The 24,156-nt window shown below is 37.7% G+C and overlaps 1 protein-coding gene across 1 annotated transcript in view; it reads right to left on the bottom strand.

Moving 5' to 3' along the window:
• Positions 1-5,447: 5,447 nt before the first annotated feature.
• The window catches only part of LOC127572791 (dmX-like protein 1), a 158,647-nt gene continuing 139,938 nt past the window's right edge, over positions 5,448-24,156 (bottom strand). The window contains 7 exon segments of the mRNA XM_052020417.1: positions 5,448-7,626; positions 8,578-8,795; positions 10,364-10,416; positions 13,289-13,380; positions 13,468-13,551; positions 17,645-17,772; positions 19,144-19,204. Of these exon segments, the coding sequence (XP_051876377.1) occupies positions 7,393-7,626; positions 8,578-8,795; positions 10,364-10,416; positions 13,289-13,380; positions 13,468-13,551; positions 17,645-17,772; positions 19,144-19,204 (870 nt within the window). The 3' untranslated portion in view covers positions 5,448-7,392.

The raw sequence follows: 24,156 nt of genomic DNA on the forward strand, positions 1-24,156 counted from the left end.
CACTTTGCAAGTCATAACCTCCCTTCCCCTCTTCAGTAGTCCTTTGGGATTGAAGATGACTCGCTCAGCTTCTGCCATATGGGGCAGAAAATGTTTGATGGACCAGACAGGTGGGTGGTCAGAAGGTGATGTGCTTCTTCCATCATCTATACGAGGTTTCTGAGTGTTCTAGATAAACGGTTCTCGAGATTCTCAATGCTGTCCCGAATGCTCCTTCTCCACTTTGAATGGTTATGGGCCAGGGATTCCTGCAAGCTGGTGGGGATGTTACATTTCTTCAAAAAGGCTTTGAGAATGTCCCCAAATCATTTCACTTTCTGCCTGGTGATCTCTGCCCATAACAATACTCACTGTTTGGGACTCTGGTGTTGAGCATCTGAACAATGTGACCTGCATATTGTGGCAGAATAAGTGCAAATTATGCCTCAGTGATGGGAATGTTGTCCTGACTAAGGAGCCAATGGTGCAAAGCTACCATCTGTGGGATTATGACTGAATGCCTCTAAATCAAAATCCTGCCTAAACGTTGATATTGGCTCACTTATGGTGCCTGTGGATTTGAAGGACTTTACAGAGATAGTGTCAATGGTTGCCTCCAGTGGTTTGAGGTGTACAGGAAGACAGGGATCAATTACTGCTGTCTGGTAGACCATAACCTTTGTGCTGAGTTTGAGGTCTTGATCTTCAAACACTCTTCTTCTTGGATGACCAAAGACCACGGAAAATGTAATTATTGATGTCTACCTTCACTTAGAGATATCACTCGAGGTATGGAAAGCACTCCATGTTTTCTCAGGTCTCATCATGGATCTTCATTGTTGGTGGGCAGTGTTGTACAGTGGGGACAAGTTGGTAGATCGCCTGTGATTGTGACTTTGTTCTCTGCGTGGCTCCACTGGGTGGGTGTGTTGCTTCTGGATGTTTAGCGTCTTGGGTGCTCTTTCTGGCACCATGGTTCATGTCTGACCTGGAGCATAAGGAAAAGCAGCAACAGGAAGCTAACTGCTGCACCATCCAATAAAGTCCTGGCAGATGCAGGAAATTGTTGGAGCAATGTAAGAGGCTGAAAACTGAGAGATCAGCGTGGGAATGGGACCACAAGACTCTGAGCTTCCCATCCCATTATTGTAATTCTCGACCTGATTCCCACTCTAACCTCTCTGTGCTTATCATCCTACATTGTTCTATCATGCCCAATACAAACTCAAGGAACAGCATCACATCTTCCATACGAGTAGATTGTAGCTCTTGGGACTTCATGAATTTAACAACATCAGGTATACCTTTTTCTTGCCTCTCCACAGATGTTCTTGTACCATTTTGTTTCAAATCTTTCTTCTTTTCTTTGTCTCTAGCTGCCGGTTTTAAAAGTAATTGTTATCTTGGCAATTCCTGTCTGCACACAAACAAGCATGTTAATTTGCAGAGGAGGAAAAAAAAGGGAATGTCTGATTTATCGTAAATCATAAAAACTGAAGGTCCTGGAAAATGCTGGAAATAAAAGCAGAAAATGCTGTAAACACTCAGCAGATCAGGCTTTCGACAGATGCTTGCTGACCTGTTGAGCGTTTCCAAATATATTTTTATCAGTTGTCACTGTGAAGAATACAAGTAACATTTCAGCACAAGCTATATGTTGGGAATTGAAAGGGAGTGAGGACTTCAGGAAAATTACAATCACCTGGGTGGTGGAACTGAGCAAGTTCTTGGAGTTTTGGGCGAACATGTCTCAGGTCCTGATGAACTTCATCCTAGGGTCTTAAAAGAAGTGGATGGTCAAGCAGTTGATGCATTGATTTTAATTTTCCAAAACTTCCTAGATTAGGGCAATGTTCCAATCAATTAGAAAATAGTAAAAGTAACTCTTTTCATCAAATAGGGGCGACAGAGAGCAGGTCACTCTTGGCCGAAGGGAAAATATTAGAAGCTGCTCCCACAAGTGGGAGACCAAACTAAAATGAAGTATATACATACTGGTAATCAGAACATAATCCTTCATTTCTAAGGTTCTACCTGAATATTGCAGAGATAGTGGATAGAGAGAGCAGAATTTCTCTCCCTGGATCTCTGGTCCAATATCTGTTGCTTCCATCCTAGCCATTCTCCTCGCTTGCCTTTTGCTCACTCAATCCCCAACTCACTTGTTTCTGCAGCAGACCATGCAATCCAAAACCAATCACACTCTGGACTGGAACAACACACTGCACTGCATCAAAGGAAGTGCATTGTATTAAAAAATGGCATGAGTTAATTAAAGAAAAAGTATCAATGCAAATATACCCTCTAACAGCTGCAAAAAGCACTACTGATGTTCCACAATTGTGTTGGTTTTGTCTGTAGATTACCCACAATATTCTGAAGCTCATCCCTTAAGTTTGGCATTCATTCCCCTTGATAACTGAGTGTTTTTGATTCCACTCACTAATTGTAAATAGATGTTACCTAGGAAGGTCTATTTTTCGCTCAAGGAATATCAGACCTAAATTTACATGAATTCAACTTATTTCTAATGTTAACACCAAGCCAAAATCTGGGCAGGACACAGGTTGAGATTCAGTTTTTAAACTATGCTTCAGATAATATCAAATATCTGCATTCTCAAGGCCATGTGGTCAATTGTTAGGATGGTGCATCTCTGGATGCAAATGTGGATGAGAAGCATGCAGATAATGCCTCTGTTCAGCCTGATCTGCTTGTCATCCTCTTCATTTCTCAGAAACTAAGTAAAGTCCTTTGGAAAACCCATCGTTCCAACATTTTGGACATAACCTTAATGATAGCTCTACATGTCCTGGCTACTGAAGTGGAAATAAGCAGGAAACAAAAGAAAATGTTCGTGAGTAATCTAAAATCTTCATGCTGCAATGTAGCACATGTAATTCAATGGTAGCAAAGACCTGAGGGGTTCAATCATGTATTCCTTTTTCTATGATTTAATTATAACATTTTATGGAAGGTAAAGGGAAAATGCTTTTTCTAGAGTGAGAGGACATAATTTTGTCTCAACCTCAGGGACTACTTATGAAGAATCCAAATGTAGTAACCCTCACTTTAAGAACTTGCTTCCATTATTCTTGGTTTCCATTCCTTTCTTCCCAATTCATTCACTCACTGTTACGGACTAGGTTACTATTGGTGAATGTCCCTTTAAGATAGAGCATAGTGTGTGTGTGTGTTGCGTCATGACGTCAACAGAAGATAAAGGACGTAATGACATTTTTGAAGCAGTCAGTCGGGGGGGGGGAAGAGAGAGAGAGAGAGAGAGAGAGAGAGAGAGAGAGGGAGGGAGGGAGGGAGGGAGGGAGACTAGCCTGCTAGTCTCTATCGATGGATGAAAAACAATAACTGTGTCTGCCACTACGATCCACGTATGGATATTTGGAGTAATCCGGTGGAGTCCACTTTGTCGTTAACCTGTAGAGGGAAACAGGTATTTGTGTGGACGGCCACGTCTCGGATGCCTTTCGGGGTGGCAGATACTTCGGAACAAAGCAGTGGAGATCACTTTGTTGTTGACCTGTAGAAGGAAACAGGTATTTGCGTGGATGGCCACGATTCGAGAGCCTTTCCGGGTGAGGAAGATACGGCGGAGTGGTCACTGCTGAGTAGGTCAAATATGTTGGCAGAATATAGTCTTAATGGTAGGACTCTTGGCAGTGTGGAGGATCAGAGGGATCTTGGGGTCCAAGTCCATAGGACGCTCAAAGTGGTGGCGCAGGTTGACTCTGTAGTTAAGAAGGCATATGGTGTATTGTCCCTTATCAATCGGGGAATTGAATTTAGGAGCCGGGAGGTATTGTTGCAGCTATATAGGTCCCTGGTCAGACCCCACTTGGAGTATTGTGCTCAGTTCTGGTCGCCTCACTACAGAAAAGATGTGGAAGCCATAGAGAGGGTGCAGAGGAGATTTACAAGGATGCTGCCTGGAATACGGAGCATGCCTTATGAAAGCAGGTTGAGGGAACTCGGCCTTTTCTCCTTGGAGAGACGGAGGATAAGAGGGGACCTGATAGAGGTATATAAGATGATGAGAGGTATTGATAGGGTAGATAGTCAGAGGCTTTTCCCCAGGGCTGAATTGATGGCCACAAGAGAACATAGGTTTAAGGTGCTAGGGAGTAGATATAGAGGAGATGTCAAGGGTAAGTTTTTTTTACTCAGAGAGCGGTGAGTGCGTGGAATGGGCTGCCGGAAATGGTGGTGGAGGCTGATATGATAGGGTCTTTCAAGAGACTGTTAGATCGGTATATGGAGCTGAGTAAAATAGAGGGCTATGGGTAAGCCTAGTAATTTCTAGGGTAGGGACGTGTTCGGCACAGCTTTGTGGGCCGAAGGGCCTGAATTGTGTTGTAATTGTTCTATGTTCTATGTTTTCAATTAATGGCTATTTGCCAGAGCAGCTCATGCCTCAAGCACATTCAGATTGAGTTTCAGGCATTCCATTCCTTGTGCAGGACTGACACTTGCACAAACACTAGCCTCCTGAAGCTCCCCCAGCATTGAGGCCTTGACTAACCTGTAGCCTAAATCTAATATATGCAACTGAGAAAGAACAATGTCAAAAAGAGATTTTTGATTCTCATAGCTATTTTATTGAAACAGTTATGAATTTTAAATACATGATTGACATTTTTAAAGAGAATTCAGTAAAGCCAGCTTCTGACAAGGCAAGGAGAAGTCAGAGACTAGTAATGTGTTACTTGGGATTACAGACCTCTTTTGTTATGTTTCAAAGCAAAAGGTTAATTTTTACTTGTAAAAGGTGTTCAGCCCAGAGATTCTTGTAATTCAGGAGTCACCTGATATTAACTTGTGCAGTATTTTCTTTGAAATCAATTATTACAGAATATTTCATATAAATAGGAACAGAAACATTGTTTCTTCAGATTTACCAATAGTATTTCATAAATCTTGTTCTAATAAAATTAGTACAGTATATCTTATTGCACAATTAAAGTGATCAAGACCTATTTCTTTTTTCTATTGTTATGCTATTACCTAGTAAATAAACAGTTATCTGACAGATAAAACTAAGTTTCACTATTTGAGTTTGACTAAACACTCCTAAAGATGAAATATCCTGAGTATATAACAAAAAACAAGATCAATGAATAAACCCTTCAACGTGGACTAAAATTAATGCGAATGTTTTCATATAATGCCTATTTGCGAACTACAAACACACATTTATATAATCATGAAATTAATAAACCTCAAAAATGTGATCAGTTAAGATTACATTTATAGCAACTACAACTGTGGCATGTGTCAATTAAACATTAAAAAGTGAAACCAATACAAAAACCATCTTCCAAGAAATACATTTTTTTGTTCTATACCCAGGCTACCAGCTCTACAAAATAACATATTCCATTCACAAAGGTGAATTTTATAATCTTTACATACAAATAGCTATTCCCACAATTGATTAGACATGAAATAGTAAATAGTTTCTTTTTACAATGCATTTTAATTATTTCTGTATTCCTGAACACAAGAGAATTTTCCAAATGTACAATGTACTGCTGTCTATTTGATATCTGGACTTGGTAATGAAGTAATTTCTGTTTGATTAATACAGTAGTAATGCAATTCACTAATTCTAACAGCATATATCCATGTGGTTGGTCTAATGATATCTTTAAAGATATCTGATGGAAGAAAAGTAATATGAAAAATAATCTATGTTTCTTCATCCTAATTACTTTTTAAAAAGTGAACCAATAATAACTAATTTACTGAAACAAATTGTACTGAATGTCTGATTTCAGTCAGCTTGATCAGTACAAACTATGAATACTTGTGTGAAGAGAGAATGAAATATCCAAGTAATACTGGGCTGCTTCCATTCACTTGTTTTCTGGTGGTGTATGAATAAGTTGAGTCTGAGGAAAAACATCTCACCCTGCCTTCTTTGCTACAAATATGTGGCATGGGAAAAGAAACAGCCAAAAAAAAATGTATCTTTTGCTTTAGAAAAAGCAAGGCTGCTCATAGCAAATGGCAAATGGTAATATATGCAGAAGTAAAATACTAAAATCTAAGGTTTATGGGCTTAAAATTTATCTTAAAGTAACGGTCATTCCCTAAAGCTCTCAGCATTAAATCTTCATATCAAAAGATAACTAACAATCAGATAGTAAATATGCAACTTTTACTCTGACTTTTCTGGTTTACAGAAAGGAAGGCAACAGCCTTTATTCTTGTTTTGGCTTATTTTCCATTAAGTACTGCATTTAAACATTTGACTATATAAAAGATACAATTCTGTTTTTTTTAATCTTAGAATAACTCTAGACATCATAAACCTTTCCCATCTCATGTCGCTTCTGAAGATAAAACTTTTATAATGTTACTGGTTAGGTGCACTCTTTAGAAGTTTCCTCACATCTTCCCGATTACATTTACAATTTTAAGTGGAGTTTTAACCACATGGTGAAGGCTGAAAAATTTTAAAACCATTTGCTGTTGCGTCAACACATTGCAAAACAGACTGTAGGATGCAGCTGTGTCCATGATTCCCCACATCATGAGTTACTAATCTTGGTAATTTCAGATGCTGAGTAATCCTGGCTCAATTGCAACATATCCATTAGTGAGCTCATACAAAGTGGCACTGGTAGAAGAGGTTTGCTTGCTGCCCTTAGAGTGTGTACTTTGGACATAGATAAAAAATAATTTAAATATTATAGTGGTGTCATAAGAAATACTTAAATTTCAGTGGATTTCATTTCTGGCCTCAGTTCAACCCAAAAGATTTCGTTTTTTTTTTACAAATTTACCTTTCATTTTACAGTACAATGCTCTGCAAGATTTTTCCCCTCTCCCTTGCCACAAACTGGAACACCAGTTACATTCTCCTGTATGAAGATTATAAGCAAAGTCTATTTATAGCTTGTACTTCTGGGTCTTCCTAAGCTAAAAAATAAGGAATGGTCACAGTTCAAATGATAACTTTATATCATATACAAACTTTTAATACAAGCATAAAAAAGATAATTATTGTATCTTATATTTGATTCTCCTTAAAGCACTGTACATTTTGACACTTCAAAAATATCAGCAACCAGTTTCAACAAAAGGCTTTTTTAGCAGCAACACATTTTACCATATTTTACAAGAAAATTACTTCATTCTTATATTTTGACACATTTAGATTCAATTCCTTCTTTCAAACTATTCACAAAGTTCTTAAGCATACTATCTTCTTAAGGCATCAGTGCATTAAGAATTAAAAATGAAAAGCACCCCACCTCCCCAACACTTTAGCCCAACACCTACCCCATGTGTGGCACCAGTGTTTGTTTTATTCTTAATAAACAAATATTTTGGTAAAGTTACAATGGATTGTGCTGATATCACTATCATAGTATAAATTTATCATTTATATTATTATAGTATAAATTTTACATCATTTTGCCAAATATCCAATTTTCCACTCCCTGTGCTAAAGCGATCTGGCAGGATCCTCATTTTCATTGTTCCATCAGCTCCACAGGAGAACATATGGTTTGCTGGGCCAGTCTCTATTTGCATGACTCCTGTTCCTATGTTTCTGAAGAGTGACTGTCGGGCATGCTCATTGGAGAATGTGTGAATCAGGTTGAGAGTAGCCAAACTCCAAACCTAAAAGTAATAGGAAGTCAATATAAACTTCAAAATAATACAGTTTAAAAAGTTTATTGCGAGGCAAGTTTATAAAGTACTTCATTTCTCCTCAATTGTTGAGGTTTTCTTTTGTACTGATCAACCAGAAATCTGCATTAATTGGAGCTGCATACTCTTCCAATAACCTTCTCAGATGGCAAAGAGGCCAGTGACAAGTTTAACTTTAATATTTAATTATGAAAATATACTTTACTCTTACTAATCATCTTCAAGGCTTCAACCAGAATTCAGACGATTGAGATTACAGATGCCAACCAAAAGCCCAAGGTATTCAGATTCCACCTATACGAACTTAAGGAAAATATCATATCCTTTCTAAAACAGCACACTGCTTTTATAACTTCTCTCAGTCAAACTTTTTAAAAATCAAATAGTACTAAACCAGAATCATTATTTGAGAAGGTAAACTGGTCAAATAATGCAATTTAATGAAGACAGAATATATGGTGAAAGCAGGAATAATGTCATGTGGAAGATGCCCACTGGACATTAGTAATTGCCTGGAAATCACAGTAAATGAGGGTTCTTTAATGCTTTTCCATCAGCAAAGTGGACTTCTTAGGGAGGATGAAAGATGAAATCCAGAGCAGAAGTGAATTAATGTTTTGTGATTAAATTTGCTAAGGATATTGGTTGATTAAAGTACTGACCCACAACACAGTTCAAGTTTAGACATTTGAAAAATGTGTTCGTGTTCATGTTCATAAGAATCCTCTACTAAGTTAATACTCAACAGGACCACACATCTTCAGTTATTCATCAAAAACTTTAGATATTTTTTAATTTTGCATGTTTTTGTTCAGATTATTTTTAATTACACATGCTGAATACTGGGTAAAAATATCTGCAGTTAGTTAGGAATATAATTTACATCCATTTTATTTTAAATTGACAATTGATATATTGTACCTTCATGTTACCCTCAGCAGACCCAGTAATGAAGTATTCTTCTGCAGGATCCACAGCAATTGCTTTAATAGGTGAATCATGAGCCTGAAAAGTCTGGCGCAACTGTCGCTGCCGTAGATCAAGTATACAGATGAAACCTTTTCTTCCACCAGATATCAAAACTTGTTGCTTTGATGCATATGCCAACACAGTGGCTCCACTTTCATGACATGTGAATGCTGGAATGCAAAGATCATATACTGAATCATGGCTTCAAAAAGATCAGAGGTCAGGCAGCATTAGCAGAGTGAAGAATATTTCAAGTTTATGGTTTTCAAAACTGAGAACATTTTGAAATGAAACTAGTTTTAAGTTGTAGACAGGGTTGGAGGAGGGGAAGAGGGAACAAAAGGAGAGGTCTGTGGTGGGATTGAGACCAGGAGATATAAATAGCACAGGTGACAGCAGTGCTTTTAAAAGAGAGTGGGAAAGACATGTCTAGAAGAGGCATAAATGGGAAAAGCCAAATGAAATCTGAAATTACTAGAAGACAGAAAAAAAATACAACGCTGGAAATGCAAGGTATACAACTGAATGGCTGAATTTGACTGTTGAATTCAACGTTAAATCATGAAAGCTGCAACGTGCCAAGGTGGAAGAGAGGGTGCTTATCATCTAGCTTGCTTCGACTTTCGTTGGAACTGTGCCCAAAGAAAGAGGTTAAATTAGAAGGGATACTTGAAATGATAGGCATCTGGAAGCTGATGATCACATCTGCCAACCGAATGGAGATGTTCTGAAAAGCGGTTACCCAACCTGCACTTGGTTTCCACAATGCAGAGGAGACCACATACTGAGCAGTGAATACTGTGTACCAAATTGGAAATACAATTAACTTAATGCTTCATCTAGGAATGGCTGGGTTTCTGGACAACAAGAAAGGAAGAGGTAAAAGGGCAGCTGTTTTACTTCTTGCAGTTGTGTGGAAAGGCACTGTAAGGAGCATAATCTTGTGATAGAATTTTAGCATGAGATTGAACATTACTTATTTCAATCCAAATCCAAGAGCTCAAAAGGTAATCATAGCAAACAACGATGGTTGAGGTATGAGTAAGCTTTGGGAACCAAACACAAATCATTCTTGCAATGCAAGACCTGCCTCCTTCTGTAAATTAAAGAAAAACTACAAATCACAAAATGCACTTTAAATAAGTATTGGAATACCAATAAAGCAGAGCACTTGCATGTGTCTTTACAAAAACCCCTAGTTTAATGGTAATGGTAGAGTGATCCACTACACCTTAATGCATATTTCACCCAAAAGCCAACATAATTCTGTAAAGAAAATACCTACAAAGTCTAACAGTGTTTATTTTATTTAAATGCTCCATATTAAAACTTGAGATAAACCATTTTAAAATAACTCTCATTTATTTGCACATTTAACTTAATAAAACTACCAAAGATGCTTCAAACACTTAATGAAACAATGTGATGACAACATTATGGTCAAAGGATTATGTCTGAAGGAATGTCTAAAAGGAGGCAAATGAGGCAGCGTGTTTAGGACAAGAATTCATGAGCTTAGGCCCTCAGCATCTCAACAGTGTGACACGATTTTTCATCTGTAAAACGTTTTTTTAAAAGAAACTAAGCTAGACCATGTTCATTAGGTCAAAATCCACTGCAAATTAATTAATTTTCTTTAATTATTCTGTAAACTTTTACAACAACTTATCCCCATAAAACTTCATTATGATGAATATAGTTGTACATTTGAAATTTTATGTTTATTGATTAAACTTACCATGAACTAGACTATTAGTTTGTGGCACAAGTGTATCCCAGAGGCAGACATTCCTAAGGGGAAAGAAAAAGAAATGACATCTCTACACAACTTAAACAAAAACTATAGATGCTGAAATCTGAAATCAAAACTGAAAATGTAAGAAAATACTCAGCTGGTCAGGCAGCATTTGTGGAAAAAGAAAGTTACTGTTTCAGGTAGGAGACTTCATCACAGCTATGTGAAAGAAAGATTAAAGGGGTAATTATCAGTTGTAGAGGTGGTGGTGGAGGGATGGATAGGACAAGGGGAAGATCTATGATAAGATGAGGTTAGGTCAAAAGGGTTAATAAGACAATAAAACAGGGGCAGGAGGAGGCCACCAGGCCCCTTAAGCTTGCCTCACCATTCAACATGATCACAGCTGACTTATGTTGGCCTCAGCTCCTGTGTCAGTTCCCTACAACTCTCAATTCCTCAATCTTACATTTAATGTGGAGATAGATAAATATTTGCATCTAATGATCTGGCCTCCACCAGCCTTGGGGGCAGAGACATTCAGAGATTCACTATTCAGAGAGAAGAAATTTCTATACACCTTAGTTTTAACTCATCGACCTCTTATTTTATAGTCCTGTTCCCATGTTTGTGATTCTCCTACCAGTGAAAACATCTCAACAGCTACCCTGCCAAGCCCCCTTAGGATTTTGTATATTTGAATAATGTCACCCCTCATTCTTCTGAACTCCAACAGAATACAGACCCAAACTGGCTAGCCTCTCTTGATAGGACAATCCTTTCATACCAGGAATTACCCTGGTGAATTTCCTTTGGATTGCCTCCAATGCTACGAGATCCTTTTTTAGGTAAGGGGACCAAAACTGCACAGTATTCCAGGTGTGGCTGTACTAACACACTATACAACAGTTACAAAACCTCCCTATTCTTAAACTCTAACCCCTCTGCGATAAAGGCCATTGTGCCATTTGCTTTCTTAACTATTTGTTGGATCGGCCTGCTAACTTTTTGTGATTCATGCACCAGAACACCAGATTGTTCTGAACTCACTCACTTGCAGTTTCTCTCCATTTAGATAATAGTCCACCTTTTGAATCCTCTTACCAAAGTGCAGAACCTCACACTTCACTATATTAAACTCCATTTGCCACATTTTTGCCCAATCACTCAATCTATATCCCATTGCAGAATCGCAATGTCTTTATCACAACACATCCTTCCACCTATTTTGTATCATCGACAATGGGGGGAGCTAAAAGGTGATTACGGTTCTTTGTCTGTGTTGTGTTGCTAATAGCAGGACAGAGGGACTTTTCTCATGCAGCAAGAGGTAGAACACTTGTTATTTTACCTCTTCCCTTCCCACCAACCAGGGACCTAGACCATCCAGGTGAAGCAATAATTTACTTGCACTTCTTCCAATCTGGTGTACTGCATTTGCTGTTCAGAATGCAATCTCCTCTATGTCGGAGAAAGCAAATGCAGTTTGGATGATTGTTTTACAGAACATTTGTGGCAGGAGTGACCCTTAGTCTCCTGTTGCCTGCTACTTTAATTCTCCATCCCACTCCCATTCTGACCTTTCTGTCCGAAGCCTCCTGAACTATTATGACAAGGCCAATGCAAGCTTGAGAAACAACAGTTATCATTCACCTAGGCACACCTCAGCCTGAAGGACGTTAGGTATCTTGCTTTCTCCATCTGTATTAGAACTGCCCACTTCTGCCACAAGACCAATTGTGATATTGGATCTGCTTTTCATACTCCCTTAGTATCGCCTGACCGCTGGACATGTGGCGGAGCCCTGCTATTAACAATACATAACACAAAGCAGGATCATCACCCTCTAACTTCCCCCATTAAGCCATTTGAGGTGGCTTCATCCTATTACATCTCTTTGTCCTAATCATTCCTTCTGACACCTTCTCTGCAACTAAAATCACTTTTTTTAATCTCTCTTTCCCAGCTCTAAGTTAGGGCCTCCAACCTGAAACAATAACTCTCTTTATCCCCCAAAGTTACTGCTTGACCAGCTGAGTGTTTCCAGGATTTTCTGTTTCTTTTAATCTGTAGACAACTATCAGATACTGGCTTAGCTACTTTGCTGCTTTTATTATACTTCAGCTGTAAACAGTAGGCTACAATACCTGTCCATAAGTCAAACCAAATAGACAAAACATAACAACGTGATTTTATTTATGGGGACAGAAACATGAACTGAAAGGAAAAAATCATTAGGTACATAGCATATTAACTATGTCACAAATTGCTATATCCACCTGCTGTTAGGGTTACACAAGATACCAGCAAAACTTGAGCTGAGACCCTGCATCAGGACTGGCAGGGTCCTCCAGCAGTTTGTTTTTTTGCTCCAGATTACAGCATCTGCAGTCTCTTGGATCTTCACCAAATCTTCGTGCTTCCAGAATCAAACTTAAGACAAGAGATGTTATGGTGATCAATGGCACCACTTTAGAATGGTAGATTCTCTCTGCATTCTTCCTACAATAATGTATCACCTTGCATTTCTCTGGAATAAACTGTATCCATTACACATCCATTAATTTACCCGGCAAGTATACTAGTCTGGCACTGTAACAGTAAAATTCATTTATCCTGGGAGTGACCAACAATGGTTGCTCCCAGGATAATATTTGTCCAAATTTCTCTGCAATATTCCAATATGGGCACTGCAAACCAAATGACATCATCCTGTGATGTGCAACCCATATAAAGGTGACTTACGCCTGACGGTGCCGAATCAAATATTTGTAACAATGCATAACAATCCAGAAACTGAGATTATTGCTGTCCACTCCAGAAACAAAAACTTTATTGCCTAATTCTAACAAAAGACAGCACTGTACGACTGAATTTTGTGGGAAAATAAATATTTCCAAAAGCTAAATATCTGCTTCTTAACCTTACCTGTTATCACTAGACTGCCCCGCTGTTGCTATTAAAGTAGAGGAACTGACGAAAACAAAATCATTTGCAGTTTTGTTGTGGCACTGCCATGTCTAAAAAATAAAACATAATTCATGTTATATGCTGTTTTATTAACAAATTAAATTTAAATAAACAAATACAACTAATTATTAGCTCACCAAATAAGGTTTCGGTGTGGCTCCTAAAGCAATTGGATTTGTTTGCCAGAAGCTCAGGAATCCGTCTCCATCAACAATGCCAAACTGGTAAAAAGATAGATGGTTATATTCCTCGTACTTATAAATAAATGGCCTCTCTTTGCATTTCTAATACAGGACAAAAATTAACTTTGCTTTTCTACAACATTTCTACTGCTTAATTAAAATGAGAAGACACAAATTTAAATTATTACTTTGTCTGTAGCATTTTCAGACACAAAGCAAGTCAACTAAAGATCACAGACTGAAGATTTAGAAATGAGAACAACAGCTTGTTTTACTTGTAGTTTGCAAAATGTCATGAAGTAACGTTAAACTTTATTGCAAAAATCCTTAATGCCAATTTAACAGTACTATTGCACTTGCAAGTTAAAAGGAAAAATGGTATTAAACAAAAACTGTTGTTTCAAATACTGATTTTCTAATCATAATGTGAAGTTAGTGACAACTTTTCATAGAACGGTGACAGCACAGAAGGGGGCAATTTGGCTTATCATGTTCATAGCGGCTCTATACCAGAGCAACTCACTAGTTCCACCCCTCAGCCTCTTGTCTGTAGCCTTGCAAAATTTTCACCACCATGTATTTATCGAATTCTCTTTTGAAGGCCACAATGGAACCTGCATCCACCACTTCTGCAGGCAATGCATTCCAGATTCCAACCATACGCTGCATTAGAAAGTTTTTCGTCATGTCACTTAATTTTCTTCCCCTTTAGTTTATGCCCGTGACGCCTCCAACAGGAACAACCTCCCACTATTAATTCTGTCCTGACCCTCTTCATTTTATATACACTGTTCAAATCACTCACTCTTCTTTCCTCTGCAGACAGAATTCCTCGCCTCTTCAATTTATCTTTGTAACTGTAGCCCTTTATCCTAGGAACCATTGTCATAAGTCTCCTCTAGACCCTTTCTACTTTGTATCCATGTCTCCTCATCTTTCCTGAGGCTGCTAAAATTTAATACAACAGTCCAGTTGAGGCCTGAGCAGTGTTTTAGAAAGGATGCTTTATACGTATGTCTTATTAACTGCTTTCTTAGCCTACCCTGCCACTTTCACTGAGTTATGCACCCACGTCCTGAGGTCCCTCTGCTCCTACACCCCTTTTTGAAAATACGTCCTTTGTTCTGTATTGCCTCTCCTCTTTCTTCCTGCCAAAATGCATCACCTCACATTTCTCTGCATAGAATTTCATCCTCACATCTGCCCATTCCACAAGCTGGTTTAAGTCCTGCAGCAATTACCATCTCCCTCTTCACAGTTCACAATACTGTAAAGTTGCGTGTCACCTGCAAATTTAGAACATATGGCCTGACCACCACCACCACCCACCCCACCAAAAGAAATGGGCCATTAATACAGGTTTTAAAAAAAGCAATGGTGCCAACACTGATCCCTGGGAAATGCCACTATTCACCTTCCTCCAGTCCAAAAACAGCCATTTACCACAACCCCTTATGTCTGTTACTTGAACAACTTCATATTCATGCTATCAATATCCATTTTATGCCATGTATTTTAACTTTGCTGTTAAGTCTGTTATGCAGCATCTTTTCAAAAGCCTTCTGGAAGTCCATGTACACAACATCAACTGCATTACCCTCAGTAACTCTACCCAGCACATCATGGAAACCAGCCTTACCTCCATGGACTCTGTCTATACTTCCCACTGCCTCGGTAGAGCAACCAGCGTAATCAAAGACCCCACCCACCCTGGACATTCTCTCCTCTCCCCTCTCCCAACAGGCAGAAGACACAAAAGCCTGGAAGCATGTACCACCAGGCTCAAGGACAGCTTCTATCCCGCTGTTATAAGACTATTGAACGGTTCCCTAATATGAAAAGATGGACTCTTGAACTCTCAATCTACCTCGTTATGACCTTGCACCTTATTGTCTACCTACACTGCACCTTCTCTGTAGCTTTTACACTTTATTCTGCATTCTGTTATTGTTTTACCTTGTACTACCTCAATACACTGTGTAAAGAATTGACCTGTATGAACAGTATGCAAGACAAGTTTTTCACTGTACCTCAGTACATCTGACAATAAACCAATTTCAATCTCTCATCCAAATATATTCTATCAAACTGGTTGGACAATATTTCCCCTTAGCAAATCCATTTTCCTCCACACGACTATTAATCTTGTCCCAGTTCAATGTTTCTATAGGCTTTCCCACCATTGAAGTTAAACTGACCAGCCTGTAGTTGGTAGGCTTATCCTTAATCCTCTTTTTGAAAAGGGGAATAAGATTCATCATTCTCCAGTCCTCCAGAAGTCTCCCTGTATTGAAAAGGCATTGAAAATTTATGGTCTGTACCCCTACCTTTCCAGTACTTCTCTCAAAATCCTAGGATGCATTACATCTGGTCCTAATGACATACTTACTTATAAGTTCAGCCAACTGTCCTAATGTTTGCCTGCCATCAATTTTTGACATGTCTTGCATCTCAAACATCTCCAATGTTGGAAGCACCTTCTTCCCTGAAGACTGGTTCAAACTACTCATCTAGTAGCTTAACAGTGCCCTCAGTATCTACATGTTAGCTCCTATTTTTTTTTAAGTAGGTCCCATTCTCCATGTACTCCCCTTTTACTATTTCTATGTTGAAAGAACACTTGTATTCCCATTCATGTTGGAAGTTTTCTTTCCCTCGCATGCTCCTTTTGCCTCTTAGTTTTCAATTGCCTTCTGATTGTATTGTAATCAGCCTGGGTCTTGATGAAATTTACATTCCTACACTTGTCAAAAAAAGCCTTTTTTGTTTTATTTTCTCCTCTTATCTCTGTTGCCATCCTGGGAGATCTGGATTTATTTGTTCTTCCTTTGGTTTTCATGGGATTGTGCCTCCACTATATCAGAACCATTGCTTTCTTAATGATAGCCCATTGTTCTGTCAACTTTCGGTTCCAATTTACCAGGGTAGGTCAATTTTGTTCCCATTTAAATTGGTTTTAGATTATATTTAATGATCTTCAGTGAATTTGTTGTAAGAAAGCTCACAATAGAAATAGACTAGTAATATTCAACACTAATAATTTGAAATTCATTAACAATTCAAAATAAAAGGGCAAAATTTGTTTTTGATCACAAGCACGAAACACACAAAGGTAGGAGACTGCACAAGAGCTTATGGCAAGTGGAGAGGAATAAAAGATAATTGACTTGAAACATTAACTGTTTCCCTTGTCACAGGTGCTGCCTGACCTGTGTCTTTACAATATTTGGTTCTTATTTCAGTTGTTTGTTTTTTGACTATGGCAAGTAGGGTTAGATAAAGTCACAGTGGAGCAAGGCCATTGGGAGATATAAGCACAGTGTTGAGAAAGCATGATCAGAACTAGGAATTTGCACAGGTCACCAAGAACAAGGTTGAGAAACAAATGAAAATATTTGGTGCTATGAGTCGTATATATGCTATTAGTCAATGCTATTATTTAATAGCAGAGTTTTGGACAAGCAGCAGTTTACAGAAAGTCAAGAAAAAGAGGTTGGATGCGCTGGAATAATTATCTGAAATTAACGAAGTTATACGTTAGGACTTTAGTGCAGAATGAACTGAAGAGCACCAGAGCATGGTAGAAGATGGAAGCAGCTGACAAACTAATGAAAATTAATTTGAAAGACATTGTTGTCAAGGGCAGCGTGCAGATAGGACAAAGCCAAGGAGAAGGCTCTTAAATTAACACAAGAAAACACACTACCAGAGGTGCTCTGGCTATGATCAAATCAAGAAAAGTAGGGTCTAAGGAAAGTTTTCTTTTTGATTGCAAGAAGTGGGGAAGTAGTAGAGATAGCCAAATGAATAGTTTCTGTGTCTTGGCAATGTAATGAAAATCTCCTTGCCAATTGTTACAGTTGAAGTTAAAAGGAGGGATGGAATGGGGGTGGGTGTGGGTGGTTGAAGAATGCAGATGAGATTTAGTTTAGCACATTAGCAAACCAAAATCAGTTTGAAAGAATCCGATGACCTTCATGATTTTTTTTGCAACCAAAAGAATGGTTTCTGTTGTAAAATGCTGGTATAAAATGTCTATTATTGTCATCCCTCATTGACACTATGCAGAAACAACAGTAAAATGAAGTTTTATTCCTTAATATTTCTTAAAATCTTATCCTATATACCATACCTTATTACCCTGATGATTAAATCGGATTCTTGTTATTCTTGAATTGCCAGAAGGTCGAAAGCATGCTAGTTGATGTGAGTGGCCCCATTCAAACATCCGAACACTACCATCTTGAGCACCAGTCAGATCTAGATCATTTGAGGAGTTAGTACAGTCTAATGATTTCCTTCTGATTTATTGCCTTATTAGCATTTCAAGAAAAAAACTTCAAGATTTTGATTCAAGTTTTTAAGAAACCAGATGTCAATTCTCAAAAAATGTTTCTTGTATACTCCAAGATGTCAGTGAGAAAAGTAGTTCAAGCAATAATGAAGCAAACTTGCCTGTTCTGAGGACATTCCTCGTTGCATCTGCTTTTGCCATCATTGATGCAGAACCTTTTTCTATGATTTATAATTCCATCAGTAACCAAAACTTTATTTCCTCCATGTCCACAATAAACTCAAATATCAGAGGTGTTAGTCTTCTAACTCAATACCTTATTCTCAGTTACCTTATGTTTCACTAACATAAGCAATTTGGTTGAAACAATGACAATATAAGTTCCATTTATGAGATAATATTTTCCCAAGGCTAATAATCATACATGCATTGTGGAAATACCACTGCATTACGATGGTCTAGATGAGAAGATTTCTTACAACTCCTCTCGTTCTTTTGCCAATTATTTTTACATTTGCTTTGTCTGATTACTAAATTTTCTCCACATTTACTTTATCAAAACTTTTTATGATTTTGACCATCTTTATTAAGTCTCCTCTTCTCAGTTCAAATGAGAACAACTATAGTATCTCTAGTATTTCCACATTAGAGAAAATCACACATCCTTGGAACCTTCCTGACAAACCTCGGTACCTTCTCCAAGACTTTAAAATCCTTCCTAGAGTACTGTGGCCAGAATTGAACACAATCCTTCAGCTAAAACCTATCTTGGAGGCCTCACCAGGAACATACTGTAGACAAATTTAAATATGCAAACTCATTAAAAGAAAGAACACACATGAATATAGCAATTTCTTTCCATCAGTCTAATTTTGAAGGAGAACAGACTCAAAATGAAGTGAAGTATTCCAGAAAAGAAACAAATTCATAATTTAATAATTAGAATACTTTTCACTAAATTATTGAGACTATATCGGTAGTCCCCTAGATTTCCCTGGCTGACTAAACATGTGTATTAATGGAATCTCCTTGTACCATCAGAATCAACAACTTTTCAAAACTACAACCTTGAATTATGTAAACACTAATTCTTAAACAAAGTCTTCCAAAAAGATATTTTATTCAGTTGCAATATATTCCAAAAATAATTTTAAAGGCAGTTTAGTAATTCTAAAATGACAACATTAAACTGAAGATTAATTCTAGGAAAGAAAAGTATACAAATCTGATTGTATGCAATTTATGATGATAGAAGTAACAACATAATGCAATGATACTGATATTCAATCTTGACTATCAAAAGCATATAGTGGTAAACATTCTACATGTAAACTCACAGTAGGGTAGTGTTGGATGTGAAGCCATTCTTCTGGCATTATTCATATTCCTCTTAATCATCTGTCAAAGTGAATATTGCATGTTATACTAGAAACATTTACAGTGCATTATTTCAAATACTTCTGTTGCTCAGCTAATACAAGGAAATCAGGAATAACAGGGTAGAAATTCATTCTCAATAGCCTGTGCTAAGCGTGGCAGTGGCTTTGTTGCACCTTGCTTTTAAATTTTTAAAAATTTTATTACAACATGCATATACTGCTGTATTTTGCATATAGCCCATAACAATGGAGATGAATTTCGACCCAAACGTATTTTATCACCTAATTGAAAAACCAAAGGCTATGTGAAACACAAGTTTTTATATATTTTTTTTCTCAACATACACCAACACTCACTGCCACTCATTATAATCTGTTTATGTACTATTTGCTTCAACATTCAACTTTTAAGGAAAATTCCCTCTACGACAGTTATTTCCCCAATTCCAGCTAACCAAATATTTTATTTCCTTTATGAAAAAGTACACTATATGGAATTGTTACCATTGGTACATAGTATAACATTTATATTTCCACTGAACTATGTGTAGCCAGAATGCAAACAAACATTATGCAAATTGCAGAGTTTATGCACTTTAATATTCTGTTTCTCACCATTTCAAAATGGTCCAAACATGAGAAAGGGTTGCCAGGTTACAGCAAAATACGTTGAATGAGAGGTTAAACTTCTGATGAACGTGGAGATGAAAACATTGGAGATTGCAGAGTGACCATTGTATGATTCAAGATCAATGACATCATAAAATGGAGAACAATCAAAGTCAATTACTTCCTGCACAATACCCTCAATTTTGCAACTATTCAGCTCATTTTAAACTAACATATTGTTTTCTGCATTTGGAAAGTAATTAATGATAATCCAATCTTAGCAAATTGAACATAATTTACTAAGAGCATGAAATTAAGAGTTTGCCATTGTTTTCAAGTGATTTAAAATAATGTAATGTGTGGATCAAGCAGTACATGTGGCAGTTGCTCTGGCTGTGTACTATACAGGACTGAAGTGAAAACAACATTTCAAGCAGGTAATTAAACTTTATGTTATTCCTCTGGCAAGGCTGGCAATTATTGTTCATTGTTCTAATGCCCTGCCTGAAGCAGTGCAGCAGCCCGATTCTACTGAGGTCTTGCTAGGTCACCTTAAAGCCCACTAAGAGCCAATGACTTTGCTAAGGTGCTGAGTATGAAAAGAGTTAACGCGAGGAAAGACAGCTGCATAGAAATTAGAGCTCCCCCTTGTTTGGTGCGCTAAACACATGCTGCATATTGCACTAATGATCACTGATCTTCTGAAAAAAATTGGGAAATTGGGCAAAAAATTTGTTAAATTTTACACTTATGTGCAGCACATAGTTTCATGCACTAAAATGGGACTTCTGCTGTTCCTCTCAGGAGCTGTAATGTGGGCTCACAGCTATGAGAGAGTTAACATATGAGGAACATTTGACGCCTCTTGGACTGTACTCCTTGGCGTTCAGAAGAATGAGGGGGGACCTCATAGAAACATTCCGAATGTTAAAAGGCCTGGACAGAGTAGAAGTGGTAAAGTTGTTTCCCATGGTAGGGGAGTCTAGTACAAGAGGGCATGACTTCAGGATTGAAGGGCGCCCATTCAGAACAGAAATGCTGAGAAATTTCTTTAGCCAGAGAGTGGTGAATCTGTGGGATTTGTTGCCATGGGCAGCTGTGGAGGCAAAGTCATTGGGTGTATTTAAGGCAGAGATTGATAGGTATCTGAGTAGCCAGGGCATCAAAGATTATGGTGAGAAGGCAGGGGAGTGGGGCTAAATGGGAGAATGGATCAGCTCATGATAGAATGCAGAGCAGACGCGATGAGCTGAATGGCTGACTTCTGCTCCTTTGTCTTATGGTGTATGGTCTGTCACGTCATTGCTATGCTGATTGCTGGTAAGCAGGACAGCACAGTAGTGGCCAAAAAAAGTGCAATGTAAGGGAAGGAAAATATGAGAGAAGGATTATGGTGCCCTCCAGTGTGTCTGGATACCTAGACACACAATGACCTGGCCTGACCAACCCACATGCAATGAGTGAACCCAAGCCATTGCGAGGTACTATTGATCAAGGAGCCAGTGATCACAAGATTGCAGCTCAGCACAAAGCTTAAAAAAATTTTAGTGAATGGAGCACCAGTGAATTACTTAATATAATGCTGACCACTGAAAAATGAGGTTGGGAGTCACTGCTTGCAAGATATCAATGTCTCAGTGCAGACAGATTAATAGCAGTTTCATTTCTGAACCATGCAAAACATGCACCTAGTTTATTTGTGAACAGAGAAGTGCAAGCTTCTCCCAAAAGCTCCAATTTCTGCTGGCAGTGCTGAAAAAAAAACCTTGTGGACTATGGTGCCATTATCTTTGCAACCAATGTTGAGCAAATGACAGCCATATTACAATGAATTGTGCCCGAAACACCCAAGCCGACTTCCTGATGATTGCTAATTGACCAAACAACGACTAGTGTGATGAATGAATATGGAGACAATGGCTTTTGTGCTCAAGTTGCACATTAAAAAAAATGTGCAAAGGGTTCAGTTTCTAGGCAAGTATGTTTTATTCATTAATAAAATTAATGAACGAACTGTAACAGTTGAGATCTTCATGGTTCCTTTTTTCCGACGCTAAGCTTTTATTTACAGACTGTTATTCAAACAATACAAATTCTCAACCTGCCATGTCATATTGTCTGGTCCAGGTCTCAGCATTAGGGGTTCAGCAATATCGTTTCTTGGTTAAAATTTTATATTTAAAGGGAGCAAACTAATTTATGCATCCACTGCTCACCAGCGAATTTGTATCAATACAGCCTCAAAGAAGTAATACATACTATACGCAAGGGTCTTAAATTGTCCTTCCTTATTTAAATCACCAAAAAAAAACAACAGAAATATTGTATGGTAAAAGTGCTATGTTGGCACTGGAAGTGTGGCGACACTTGCGGGCTGCCCCAGAACACTTTACGCAAAAGATGGATTTCACTGTGTGTTTCAATGTGCATGTGGCTAATAAAGATATCTTATCTTAGTAGTTTTGGGACAAGGCAAAACTCTAATTGGCGATAGATAAACACCGAGCATTCACCAGCTTTCAGCTGTGCTTGGAGAGGCTGTCAACTTACCTCTTTTATTGAAAAATCCTTTCTGATTCCATCAAACTTAGCTGAATTGTCCTTAATATTCAAAAGATAAGCAACAGAGGAAGGTGCATGTAAGGAAAACAGAAATGAACAGAAACTTATATCTGCTGTAAAGTGAGTGTTAGAAATTAAGGGAAGCAGTTCACATCTTTCAATCCTACAACTGCAAAAGCATACATTTCAAAGTATATTTGAACACACAAAAAAAAGCTGCATATGGCTGGAAATTTGTAAGAAAAACAGAATATGCTAGTGATACTCAGGTCAATGACCTTTCATCAGATCTAAAATGTTAACTGTTTCTCTCTCCACAGATGCTACCTGACCTGTATCTCCAGCATTTTCTGTTTTTATTTTATGATTGAAAGCAACATACTTCAAAGCTGCAGTTTTTGTAAAAGGAAAAAGGTGAAGAAAAAAAAAATAGCAAGGTTATTACATGCCAATTTAAGAAGTCTAAAACTTGTCAGATTGATTGTTCTGCCACTAAATTAAGTTTTGGTTGATCACGTTGCTGAGTAAAATTGATACGAGTGTACCACAACAGTTAAAAACTTTTCTGACTTCTAAAATACCATTCTCACTCAGTTAGTTTATATTTGAACATTATCTAATTTCAGTGGATTCTGATACATGGTACAAAAAGAGGCAGGAAGGAGAAAACTCTTTCCAGAAAGAAGTAGTAACTCTGTAATGTTAATCTGCAAATAGCTCTGGCCTACAGGAATTAAATTGTGGAAGTACAGCTATAAATTATTGAAAATCTTACCAATACAGCAGCGAATATCCTCATTATATTTTTCTAAAACAACAAAGGGAGTTTTAAAAACTTCTAGAACATATTGTAATATGTTGCTATCACTGGCTTTTATAAAGAACATATTTCCAGAAATCAACAAAACTGCAGACGCTGGAAATTTGAAAAACAGAAAATGCTGGAAACATTCAGCAGGTCAGGTAGCACCTGGGTAAAGAGAAAGGGAGATCCTTTAGAACTGGAAATAAAAGAGATAAAAAAAAAAGGTAATTTTAAGTTACAGAGAAGGTGGCAGAAGGGATGGAAAAGTTAAAGAGAATATCCATGGTAGGCTAAGACTGAGGTAAAATGGGTTAATGGGGCAATTAATAAGCCAGAATAATTTCTAGCCTCACTTAATCTTCTATTTCTTATCATCAGACTAGGAAATAAGAATATTTCAAAAAAGTGGAAAGTTGGGATTCTGTGCCATCAGAAAGAAAGGAGGAAACTGCTTAAACGAAATGTTCAAATGCAACTTGCATTAAGATACAAGACACAACCAAAGGAGAGCATTCAGTATGACCCTGATGAACTTTTATTGACATTAGCAAAAAAGTCAAATTAGCATGATTTTTATATAATGATTATCCTGACACTAATTTACTCATCCTTGCATGAAGCACACAAGCTCCAAAAAACATTGAAGCGGAGCCACAGAATCTTTTCTTCTCCTTCTACCAAGCCATAAAAGAGAGCTCTTAGAAGTGTGAGATTCTTTTCATTGCAGTACAAAAAGCCTTTTTGACATCCACGTTAAGCATGTTCTTTACTGGTCAGGTCCTAGTGAGAGTCAAGTGGCAAGAATGGAAAATTTCCTACCTATTCAGTCATCACCACTGGAAAATATTTATAGTTGAGCAGACTATGATTCTAAAATGCCTAGTGCACGGGCACAATCAGGAAACAAAATAATTTTCCATAACAATTTAAGAATCATTGATCCAAGTCAAATGAAGTTATTAGTTTCTATAAACATAGAATGGTAATGACAATTT

This window comes from Pristis pectinata, chromosome 7 (assembly GCF_009764475.1).
Source record: "Pristis pectinata isolate sPriPec2 chromosome 7, sPriPec2.1.pri, whole genome shotgun sequence".
NCBI classification, from domain to species: domain Eukaryota; kingdom Metazoa; phylum Chordata; class Chondrichthyes; order Rhinopristiformes; family Pristidae; genus Pristis; species Pristis pectinata.